Source organism: Sinocyclocheilus anshuiensis, unplaced genomic scaffold, assembly GCF_001515605.1.
Source record: "Sinocyclocheilus anshuiensis isolate Anshui unplaced genomic scaffold, SAMN03320099.WGS_v1.1 scaffold412, whole genome shotgun sequence".
In the NCBI taxonomy this organism is placed as follows: domain Eukaryota; kingdom Metazoa; phylum Chordata; class Actinopteri; order Cypriniformes; family Cyprinidae; genus Sinocyclocheilus; species Sinocyclocheilus anshuiensis.
Window position 1 is genome coordinate 2,475,260 of NW_015558661.1, and position 12,919 is coordinate 2,488,178.

Below are 12,919 nucleotides of genomic sequence, written 5' to 3' on the forward strand. Positions count from 1 at the left end.
CGTTTGCTTTGATTCTGAAACAAGCCTCTCATCAGGCATTCCAGTACAGCTTCCATGGCTTACTAGAAACCTTTTGCCAACCATATTTAATTACTAGATATAAATGCACAGTTGATCCAGGTGTTACTTAATAATTCTAAAGGTAAATCAACCGTTTCCCTATCCTTGTTTTTAAAAAAGCAGCAGAACAGGTGCACAAACGAAAGTTTTACAGCATTAGCAACAATAATAACTAAAGAGGTCAGTTAAATAACACAAAGGACATTCTCTTTTTTTTAAAACAAGCTCTTTCTCGTTTCCTCTCTGATTGTAAAGTGACTGAAACCCACTTAATACCACGTGGCTACGTTTTATATAACCATGATAGAAATGATACTCAAATGTGTACGTTATATCAATCAAACCAGTATTTTCCAGCATTTAGTACTAATCGTTTTGCCCATTGAGCCCTGATCCCTTAACCTCAGCACCTGCTCATTCTCGGTGAAGACCCGGCGACCGAAGCTCCAGATGATGTTGGGGGTGGGGTCACCCGTGGCCTCACAAGTTAGTGTGATCTGCTCCTCCAATTCAGACGCTGTCTGGTTTTCTAGGAACGTGATCTTGGGTTGTACTGTTGGCACATAAACACACAAGTACTCAAAAAACAGCCTACAAACACACTCCTCAGAGAATTGAAATAATGATTTTCCTCTATGCAATTACTGAGCCTTTAGAATCAGAATCAGAATGAGCTTTATTGCCAGGTATGTTTACACATACGAGGAATTTGTTTTCGTGACAGAAGCTTCCACAGTGTATCAGAATGACAGTGACAGAACAAAAAACACAGATAATAAAAAATAGAACAAGTAAATAAGGAATAAAAATATATAAATTGACAGTTGTATGTGCAGGTATATTACAATAGACAGTTTTTGTATGTACAGGTACTGTATATTATGCGCAAATTTGAGGAGCACGCCACGGAGGCAGCCATCAGCGTCGGCGCCATCTTAAGGGGGAGATGGCGCCGAATTATGACCATTGTTTGGTATTACAATGGTCGTAATACCAAAACAGTGCTCTTAAGTTGATGAGATGAGAGTGCCTCACTGGCTGGGTGCATTCAATATTTAATCAACACATTGTTATATTTTATAATTCAAGAGGAACTTTGTTTAATGGATGAAATGGAGTAGTACTTTGATTCACTTTTATTTGCCTCAGCTCTAATCTAAGCGCTCTGAAGCCGTGCCGGAGAATGTGGCTAGAGAAAACTTATGCATGATGAGAAATAAAAATATTGTGATTGTGTTTTGAACTGCGACAAACATTTAAAATATTAATGCAAACTTAATAACAATGATAAAGAACAAAAGCATAGAATGGCACTGACACAGCAGCTCTCAGGATAAAGCGTGTATTTAAACTATAAACTTGGAACCAACGCTTTTTGTGTTCACATTATGTCTGTTACTTTTCCCAAGCTCTCTTTCCAATAGTGATAGTTACTCTTTAGGAGCATTCACATTTGTTCTCATAAAGAGAACAATTTGGATCACTTTCAGTTGACAAAAAATTAAGAAGAAACAAGTTCTCTTTAGCCCAATTCGGATGATAATTATTTCTCATAGGGACGTAAGCTACATGTACTTTCAGCATTTAAAGGGGTTAGCCTGTGAAGTCCCCAGATGAATTACCTACAGTTTTTTGACAAACACCAAAGTCGTGTAGTAATTTAATAGGTGTCTGAATCCACATATCTGAGTTTATAAGACAAAATCTATTCAAAATTCACCATTTAAATCCTTTTTGACCACTGCCGAATACCGTATGGTAACTGCTGCACTTAGGGTTATTTGCATTCATATTTATTGCTGAGATCCTGGAAAGTATTTACAAGAACAATATTTCATAACTGCTCCACCACAGCGAGTGGGAGCTGTTAAGAACAAACAGACAAAAGAGAAGAAAAGCATGTAAATATTTGAAATGGGTCATTATTATGCAACAGGTATGCAAAATAATTTCAAAATATGTATTATATACAATTATATGGATAAGTATATCGCGTATAGTTATATACAATTATATAGCACGTCTATTTTCCTGTTTTTAAACAAGAGATTTAAATAAACAAATAATAAATAGGATAATATATTAAAAATATGCTTGGAATAATACAAATAAATTTTACATAATAATACTAATTTTTAAAAATACATTTTACACAATAATAAGAATACATTTTACACAATAATAAGAATACATTTGTAAATAAAAAACATTTTATTCAATAAAATGCAGGATGTATCCCGGGGACATAAGCGTAATAAATCGCCATGAGTTTTATCACTGAGGTGTCATGTAAATTAATTTTTACAGACATCCACATAAGAAACAATTTCCGTCCGAATAGGGCTTTTGTATTCACATCATTCCCGAAACTAAAAGATTTTCCTCTTTAGTTGTGATAGGGCCATAGTCCCCCTCTCATTTACACATTTCATTATATATTTAATTTACTTTTTTTTGGAAAACTATTTTATATCATAAAATTACATTTTTGTTGTTATTTAGCAATACAAATTATAATAAGTAAACCATATTTTTATAAGCCATAATAATTATATGAATGATTAATAATAATAATAATAGAAAAAAGAAGAAAATGAACTAAAATACAGAATAATATATACTGTATATATATATATAGACACCCAAACACACACAAACGCACACACATATACTGTGTATATATATATATATATATACACACACACACACACACACACATATATATATATATATATATATATATACACTGTATACAGTATATGCCAAACATATAGCTATATATTTAACTTCATATATTTCATTTTCACAATTTCACAAAACCTGTGTCATTTCATTACATTTGATTAGCATAGTAACTTATAGAGCCCTTTGCATGCAGAGTGTAGTAGATGACATAACGGATGTCACAACTTTGAAACAAACAGTGCGTGGAGTTTATACTCATTTAATAATATTGCAACATTTCACGGCTTAATAATCGCACAAGGCAATAACACGATTTTGATTTTAAACTGATAAATTGTATGGTCCTCATGCAAAGGACATTTTCCTGGTAACTCATATGTAAATACTTGTTTTCAGTTCAGCTCCAATGACAGAATTCTTCAGCTTACCAAACACATTGAGTGAGACTTCCTCGCTCCTCTCTCCGGCCTTATTTCTAGCGATGCACTGGTAATCACCTTCATCAAGCTTAGTGACATCTTTGATGGTCAACTCCGACCCATCTTCATTCAGACTGTACTTTCCATCTGATTCCAGCACGATATTAGCTCTGCGGGCCAGACAGAGAGTGAGAGACAGAACGAAAGAAAGGATAGGTTTACTGTTTGGCCTTGGAGCTGTTACTTGCTCAGCAAAGTCATGAATACATGATGCCTCATCTCCACATACACAGAAAATACAGAGAGAAAGTGTGCCTGCCCATGAAATGGATTCTTCATCCTGCAGTGCACAGCTTCTCATGATGCAGATAGTGTAGGAAGAAGCTGGAGAAAAATAAAAGCGGATCTGCTTTGTCATCTTCGGCTTCTTGACACGTTCTTGTCTCAGAGCCAATATAAAAGCTGTAAATAATGTCTGAATGCCATAAACATCAAGCTGATGGGCTTTTTTATTTGGAAGAATGCTGTGCGCTGTGTTTCCCTGTGACACTAAATCAGTCATGCAAAGTTTGGATCCAAATACCTGCTATTTTGCTTGTAACAGCAGCAATTGAGCGACATTTTCAAATGGCCCCCGAGTGACAGCACTGTCAGTGAAGGAGGGAAATAAATGAGGTTGTGGCGAGGGCTCTTATCCCTCCTTCTCACGAGGCAATGCAATTCACGCCAGTCACGACTTGGTTAAAGAAGTCACTGGAGTTTTGAGTTAAAGCTATGCTGAAAGCTGCAAGCTGTCTTAGCTGCCACGGCTAACGGCAGCTGAAAGAATAAAACGGCGCCTCTGCCATTCACAGCACTTTTAGTTTACAAGCTTCAATAACTCTGATCCCTCTCCCTCCCTGGATTCGGGGAAAAGCTTAGCAATACCCTAAAGAGATTTGGCTGAACTTTTTCGGTGCTGTTTTGGCACAGACAGATAAAGGGCCGCTAAAAAAGAGCGGGTAATGAATGATACGTACCGTGCCCACGTGACGGTGGGTTCTGGGTAGCCATCTGTGTAACAGGCCAATGTCACGGCCTGGTTGATGTCTGCAGTGGCATTAAGCTCAGTGTAGCGGGTCCTGATACTTGGCAGAACTGGGAGAAGGAGAGAAAGGCGAAAAGAACATTGACTCTTTAAAGGGACAGACGACCCAAAACTGACAATACGACTCTTTCTCATTTCGTTCCGAAATCTGTATGCTGTTATTTTATTCTGTGAACTCATTTCCATTTAATGACAGTTCATAGTAACCACGCGCCACATAAAAGAAGCACATAAAAGTAGTTTTTTGAAGCCAGTCATCACTGAATAACATTGCAAAAGATTGGTCTGTTCCTCCCATAAAGTTATCGAATGAACTGTTGTATTATGGAAAAAAAAATCACTTTGAATATTTCTGAAACATTCTTCTTTTATGTTCCCTAGACAAAATAACAGCATAAGGGTTTGGAAAGACTTTAATAATTACAGAATATTCTTTTTGAGATAAAATATTTTATTACATACTGTAGCTAAAACACAGAGCCAAACATTTTTTGTTTTGTTTTCTAGTATATCTAAAAATATTCTAAATAATAATAAAATATGTAACTAATCTAAATTAATCTACATAAATCTCACAAAATCTTTGGTTTATGCTTAAAATGTCATTTAAAAAGGTTATATAAACAGATTTAGTATTTTTATGAATTATTATTATTTAGTAGATTTAAAGAATTAATAACAGGCAATTTACATCTCAAGCAAATTTAACTTGTTTTTACTAAAAAAAAATAACAAGACTTGTTTTTTACTGAATAATTTTTTTAATAATACGCACTGCTTTTAAAGCCAGACTGTTTAATTCTGTAGAGACACTGGTGTAGATGTGTATAAACTCTCTGCTCCTGTGTCTCTGTGAGGAAACAAAGCAGGTGGCTCTGAGATTGAGTCCTCACCATTGACAATGACCTTGATGACCCTGAGGTCGATTTCTCCCCGGGCCATGATGCGGCCCTCGCAGGTGTAGTCACCCTCATCGGTCTTTTTGATGCCACGGATCTGGAGGTGGTTGTTGCTTAAGACCTTGAAACGGACTGTAGGTGTGAGATAGAAACAGAGAGAGGGCGAAAAAATTAAAGGAAGCAAAATGAGACAGTAATTACTCTTGAGTAAGATAAGGAGACCATGTTAACGAGCCTCTCATTACATGCTGGGCAGCAAAATGACTCACTGCACATCTTCTCCCGGTATAAAATCATCTTTATGGGCTTTTCTGCAGTGCGATTGGTATTCAAGACCAACAGTAAAGGTGCATATAATATTTCAACTCCGTGGAGACACAGTAAAACAGTACTGATATATTAAAAATGATGAAAAAGGCAAATTCAGCAAGATAAAGCACAGCTTTCCGGCTGTGTTGGTAATGCAATACTTGCTTACTACTTAGTGCACACTTCACAGTATATACTGAATACTGCCTACTATTTTTTTTTAAATAGAATCCTGCAGCAATAATAAGAGTAGTATGTGACAATGACAGAGTGTTTTGTGTTGTGCTTCATCCGAACTCATCAAAAAAGAGCACAGAAGAGGTCAACGAGAGAAATGTGGAAAATGTGTTATTTACATAAGAGCAGTTTGGTTTTCAAGCTTCGCTACAATTAGTGGTTTTGCAGTGAAAATTTCATCTAGCAGCGGCCTGTGAGTTCACGTCTCACAGCAGAGAGCTGCGGTCACTGTTTCTTCCAGCGGTCTCTGAGGGAGGAGCCCTCTGAGGTTAAAACAGTTCCATCCAAATGAGGCTTGAACTGACAAACAAAACAGTGCAGATGAAAACAGCATGAAACTTTAAGTTCTCACAATAAAAATGCAGGTCCTTATTGTTGCTGTTTTCATTGTCACAGTGCAAGAGAGCTTACTAACTGAAAGAGGGGATGATTTTGACAGGAAACATGGGAGAAAAGTATGGGAGATATTTGAAAACGAGAGAAGATGTGTAGAACAGAAATAAGAGTGTGGCATAGAGGGAATAAAAGAAAATGACTGAAAGAGATCTGGTTGTGGTATTGTACCATCAGTCTCAGGCTGGATTCTGGTCTTTTTAAACTTCCAGATGATTGTCGGGGGTGGCGAGCTGATGACGTCACAGATGATGTCAGCGTCATCCCCCTCGTTGAACTCTTGAGGCGATGGAGCATTTTGGAAAGTGAGTTTCTCTGAAAAAGACATTTGAAATGCACTTCAGTTGTACCACTGCTGCAAAAATCCTTTTCGTAATCTGCATTTTTGTCTGGTATTCCAGTAAAAGCTTGAGAAGCAATGTTGCATAAGATATTAAGGAATGTTTTGAGAAAGAAATTATGTAAACACACTTAAAAGAATATATTTCGGAGAAAGATTTAAGATTTTTCCCCCATTGGAAAACAGTCTGGTTTGAAAAATAAACTTCCAAGATGGTAAATTATTTGAAATATGTTTTTTAGTAAGTATCCTTGAAAGAAGTGGCATGCTGGACAGCATTTTTAATACAACATCAATAGTTAAATAAAAAAAATTACGTAATGTTTCACAGAAAATGTATATTTATGAATAAAATTGAAATTATATTAATTAATACAAAAACACAGTGATTATGGCAGGATTAGTTCACTTTAATGAAGCATTAAAACTTTTGGCCTTGAGATAATGACTTCAAGAAGAATAATATATATAAAACGTATTCCATTAGCAACTGTCTTCATAACACATGCATGGTTGATGTTTAAAACTGATGTGTATCAACCTTATGCTTTCAATATTAGTCTACAGTTGTTTTGTTATTAAATGTTGTGGTAAATGTCAGATGATTTATTGTGCTTGGGGGTTACTGTTAGGTCCAGTATAATTTGATTCCTCATTTCTCACGATTTCTAAATAAGCCCTTAAAAGTAAAACACTTTACTTACGGAATATTTTTAGGTTGACAGTGCCCTGAGATTCCTTGTCCCCGCTTTTTGCCACACACTTGTACATGCCTGCATGGTCAACGTTGGCATTGTAGATTGTGAGTGTCGACGAGGACTCATCATTCTTGCTGACGCTGATGTCTGGTCTGCCTGGCTGGAGCTTCTCCCCATTGGGTGCAAACCAGTCTATTTCCTTAGCATCTCCAACAACTGACAGACAGACAGATAGAGTGAAAACACTGTGACAGACCATCAGCTCAGCAGCTATTTCATAATTGATACGCACAAATATAACAAAACATAGCAATAAACATGTCCTAAAACAGATTGTATCTACATTTTTTTACTAAAACATTTTCATATATTTGTTACATTCATTTGAATATTTAATAGATTTTGACACGATTTTATTATGAATGTAACATTTACATATATGATTGAATCACATACTGTAATTACAGTTGAATCACTGAATCGGAATTTTGAATCTGTTCACTGACACAGTTTGAATGGATTCAGGGAAAATGAATCAAACTCAACAATTCTCTAATACTTCTCTAATATGTCTGCAACAGAAATATTCATAATTATTCAAAATGTTTAATGTATTCTTCAGTGCTACTCAAGGACACATTCAAGGTGGTTAATTAATGTGCAGTAAAATATTTTCACAATAATATAGCTCACGCTGAATCTAGTCAGATATTCTTTCCCCACCATTGGATGAATCCTCTGAATATTTCAGGTGTTCTTCATTTATAATAAAAGCTGTTTTTGCTTTTCATCTACCATCATTCTTTAACATTACATTTCACTCCTCTGGATCAAAAATCAAGGACTAAACTTCACACACTGATTTACTGAAAAAATCAGGCAGGTCATTGAATTTACCGGCTGTAAATAAGCACATCAAAGCTTTAGTCAACCTTGCCCTCCCATCAGAATGAAAGGGCTTGTTTAAATGCCTTGAACAGAGCGGTGACAGCAGGTTTGAAATCAAAAGCACTTTGTGAAGGTTAAATGTGATGTGACCCCCCCATTTGTTTCATTACAGGAGGGTCATCTTCCTACCTTCACACAAAAAGAATTTGGACTCTCCCACGCTGATCTCTCCCTGGGCCGGAGTGATTTCCACTTGCAAGGCAGCTGGAGAAGAGAGAGACAGAGAGAAATCCATATTTCAGAAACAACCTACATGGATACGATACACAAATCAAACAAGGGAAGTGCAAAACTATGCGTTTTCAAAATCAAGTCGTTAGTTGATTGGCTGAATGATTAATGAAAAATCAATTGTTATAATTTCATAGATGTTTCTAGAGAAGTTTTCCATTTCTATCCTTGGAATGAATAGATGTAAATTCAAAAATGCATTACATTTACAAGTGTCTGAAAAAGAGAAAGAGTAGCTTACAATATCTACAAATTATATCTAGCTGATGCTAAATTTTTGAGGAGAAATTGAAAAATGTACACTACAATTTTTTTTGTTTTGTTTGTTTTTAAAGAAGTCACTTATGCTTATGCAAGGCTCATTTATTGATAAAAAAACAATATTGTCAAATATTATTATGATTTAAAATAACTGTTCTATTTTAATATATTTTAAAATATATTTAGAATTTTCAACAGCGATTACTACAGTCTTCAGTGTCACATGATCCTTCAGAAATAATTTTAATATGCGGATTTGGTGCTCAAGAATAATTTCTTATTATTATTACTATTATGCTGAAAACTGCTTAATAGTTTTGTGAAAACTGTGAGGAACAACATTTACTTGAAATATAACATTTTTTAAACATTATATATGTTATATATAGTATAACAGTCTACACAAGTCTTTTCTGTCACTTTTGATTAATTTAATGCATCCTTACTGAATAAAAGTATTAATTTCCCAAACTTTTGAAAATTTAGTGAATCAAAATTCCCCTGATTTTTCCAGGCCTGGAGATTACATTTTTTAAAATCCCCTGATATTTGGTCCATGTCTGTGGGAATCCTCAACTACTGTAATTGGTTATCATCCATCATGACCCATTCTTAAATTATACCCATACACACAAGTACATGTTCCTCCTACACAACCAAAACATTTCAGCAGAAAGCTTTTCTTTGTTATCTAATTACTAAGGTAGTTTACATAAAATCACAGTTTCTGTCTTGAAGCTAAAAAGAGAAGCATATACTGTACATTCCCAGTGATTGGGCCTGCCAACCAATTAAAACGCACTCCTGGGAAGGATGTTGTCAGTGGGTGTATGAGGAGCACAAGGCCGTGCATTTTTGGACCTCAAGATAACAACATGTCAATAGCGCTGGCTCTTTTCCAGTTCTGTTAATCTGGCAGGCGGAGATGAGTATTTACTGCGGTACAGAAACGGCTGCGCAGGGTGTTGGCATACAAGAGCAATGTGCAGCAAACCGTAGCCATGGTAACCCCAAGTACTGTCACAAGCGCTTATTGAAAAGCCTCAGTGTTAGGCAGGCTGATTCTCGGACTAAATATGACAATTAGGGCTCGGCACTATCAGAAATACGATGAATTATAGGCCTCTCGCAAACTTATTTTCCACCCACAATTACCTGGGGGTTCTGAACTACACTGATATTTCATAATGGTACCTTAAGCTTCAATTTTCCAGTTTAATGGAAGGCACCTGATGGAGCTCCCTGAACATTTTCTTTCGTTTGCAGTTGGGGAGCGTAATGCTGTAAATGATAGCATATTAGTTTCGCGATATGAGGCTAATACATTTCATCTTCCTGCATCAACTGCAGTAAATGAGATGAGCCCAGGCAGCAAGCGGCTGTTAGCTCCACGAGCGATGGATACCATCACATCGCAAGAAAAAGATATGAAGGCAAACTCATCTATCTCAAAGGTGAAACTGTACCTGCTGAAAAACAACATCTGATTGTTTCTTGTCAAAATAATCACTGCAGGTAGTGTCACTGAGCTTGTCAATCATAAACAACATAATGCATCAAGAAATTACAGGAATACTTTGTATCCTAATGTTTGTAACAAGAGAGGAATTGACCTAGAAACAAACCACACGAGTCAGATCTATACACAGCAGCATTCTGCAACTCAGAGCTCGTTTATACACACCGCAATCATGGGTAATTAGAAAAACGATTCATTCAATAAGTTAGATTCAGTGCTCAACAGTTGATTCTTTTCCCTGTAAAAGTTCAGAAAGGCTTTTGAATTCACAATGCATGATACTACTATGACAGTGGGAATGAATAAACCTTCATTTATGTATTTTTTTCTACTCTTTTATCATCTCTATTATCTTATGCGTCGTGGTATTCTTGTGAATGTGCAACAGGGACTGACACGGAAGAGAAGAATTGTTAAATAAAGTTGTTATTTTTGTTTTCTTTGAGCACAAAAAGAATTATAGCTTTATAGCTCATAGCTTTTTAAAATTACGGTTGAACCACTGATGTCACATGGACTATTTTAACAATGTCCTAACTACCTTTCCGGGCCTTGAACTTGGTAGTTCCCTTGCTGTCTATGCAGGATCAGAAAGATTTCTGATTTCATCAAAAATATCTTAATTTGTGTTCTGAAGATGAACGAAGGTCTTACGGGTTTGAAAAAAAAAACATGAGGGTAATTAATGACAGAATTTTCATTTTTGGGTGAACTATCCCTTTAATATGTCAGGCTTTAAATGAAAAAGCGTAGTTTAGTAGTAGAACAAGGACAACGCACTACAATATCAACGACAAACATCCGCTAACCTCGACAACCCTGAACACAGCCCTACAGCCCAGTACTTCATCATCATGCTTCAAGATACAAAGTGTCATGTGTTGTGGTGTGAAGAAGTACACACACAAAAAAGGTATTTGCTCTAGTATTTGCAGTCAAGCAAAGAACATCCCTATTTGTTTGTGTCTGTGAATGAAGTGCAACTAGAGATATTCGCTGACGTTAAAGGACTGTGGGAGGAAACAGCGGTTCTGTCTTGTTTGCTCAAAATGAATTTCCAGACAGCGCTCTTACACTTTCAGCACAAATCAAAAAAGGAAAAATATCTTCAAAACCAAATCAAGTCTTAAGTGTGTTCATCCAGCCAACCAGCTATATTACTTGGTCCCTGAGCTTGAAAACCCTCTGTATATACTTAATCTGAGTAAAATATTGTAATCCAATATCCTGATACATATATTGTCTAAAAAATCAGCCTCAAAAAAGAAAACACAGAAAAGGCTATTAAATTTGCTTACGACTTAAGTTGTTTGTTCACTGAAAGCATTTACACCTAAGAAATAGTCAAATTTCCACTCAAAAACACCAGGGCGCCTTGAACAACTGAACAAAAAAAAAAAACCGCAGACCATGAGAATTCCGGGCTGCCGATGATATTGTTATTTGAACTTCTTTGACTTGGTAATGTAGTCTTGAGGCTGCATATTGAATGAAGCCAAATGTTTGGACTCCATGGTTAGCGAGTGTCAATACAGCAAAAGTGCAGCGCTGTGTCCTTGCTGAGAGCACAAGGGAGGCAAATGAACACATAAAACACAATAGCATGGCAAATCGATAAACCTAATTACAATATAAATCCGAAACAACTCAGCCTTATAGGTGGCAACTCACTGTGCTGCCAGCACGATCCTCTAGAATGCTTCATACGCTTTTACTCTTAATCTTCATTCCTACTGAACAGATAACTGCAAGCTACTTAGCAAAACAGCATATTGTATGATGGATAGCATATAGCACAATAACAATACAAAACCATGAAAATGAGGAGAAGAGAGTTAAAGGGGTCATATGATGCTTTTTTAAAGATCATTATTTTAAAACTCTGAGGAAACTGCCAGGGTTTTTCTCTGGTGTAAAGGTTTGGCTAGTTAGCATGGTCCTGCCAAGCTACTGCCACTGAGATGAATGGGAATGCTAATGAATAGCTTCTACATGTATTTTGAGTCAAGCGCAGAGAAATATAATGCAATGACAAGGCAGAAAGAGCTTGAATTTTCAAACTCTAAACACAGTGAGCCTAAACACATTAAATGTAGCTTCTTGAATATGGACTAGCTCACTCACAATGCTATCTGTCAAATGAGGAAGATATACTACATTGTATATCTACATCCAATCCTATTTCCCCTTGACTTACGGTCATATATTTTTGCTAGTAAAATCCTGCATATATTAGATGTCAAGTTTTCTATGAAATGTATGTATTAGTCTTTGACGGCTAATGAAAACAGCTCTGCATTTTCCCAAGTTCATTGATGTGTTACCAATCCATGTGTTTACGTCTGACACAAAGCTACATCCTCTACATTAAATCACTATATTCATGCAAATACACAGCTGCGGCAATTCATCTCCGTACTCTGGTGAAACATGCCATCAAACCGGTGTGATGGTGTATTAATCCTTGTGTAATGGAGGCAGAGACACTCATGTTGGCAAAACACACGACTATTAATCGCGAAGGCTTCGAGGAGATGAGCTGTCCGCACGTTGACGTGTGCCTGACGTTGGGTGTCAACTCAGAGAGAGCTTAAATTTTTGTGGGCCAGATTAAAGAGATTCTCCCACTGACAAACTTTCCTGACAGCAAGTTTATTTTTACCATTCTGTGGCAGGAATAAGGTGCTTTGAAATGCAGTGTTAGACCTGCTATGAAGGAAAGATGAAAGAGCATGGGCAAACTCCAATATGTACAATGTCATTCCTTCTGAGCAGATTTAAGGCTAACTCAAACACATTCACACACACACACACACACACACACACAGACGTG

The 12,919-nt window shown here is 36.4% G+C and overlaps 1 protein-coding gene across 13 annotated transcripts in view; it reads right to left on the bottom strand.

Moving 5' to 3' along the window:
- LOC107681081 (neural cell adhesion molecule 1-like) overlaps positions 1-12,919 on the bottom strand; it is a 283,961-nt gene that overhangs the window by 63,362 nt on the left and 207,680 nt on the right. For all 13 annotated transcript variants that reach the window (XM_016477225.1, XM_016477228.1, XM_016477224.1 and 10 more), the window contains exons 2-8: positions 8,205-8,279; positions 7,134-7,343; positions 6,261-6,404; positions 5,145-5,282; positions 4,184-4,301; positions 3,174-3,334; positions 471-613 (exon numbers count right to left, since the gene is read on the bottom strand). In XM_016477225.1, coding sequence (XP_016332711.1) covers positions 471-613; positions 3,174-3,334; positions 4,184-4,301; positions 5,145-5,282; positions 6,261-6,404; positions 7,134-7,343; positions 8,205-8,279 — 989 coding nt within the window. The remainder of the gene's footprint in view (positions 1-470; positions 614-3,173; positions 3,335-4,183; positions 4,302-5,144; positions 5,283-6,260; positions 6,405-7,133; positions 7,344-8,204; positions 8,280-12,919) is intronic.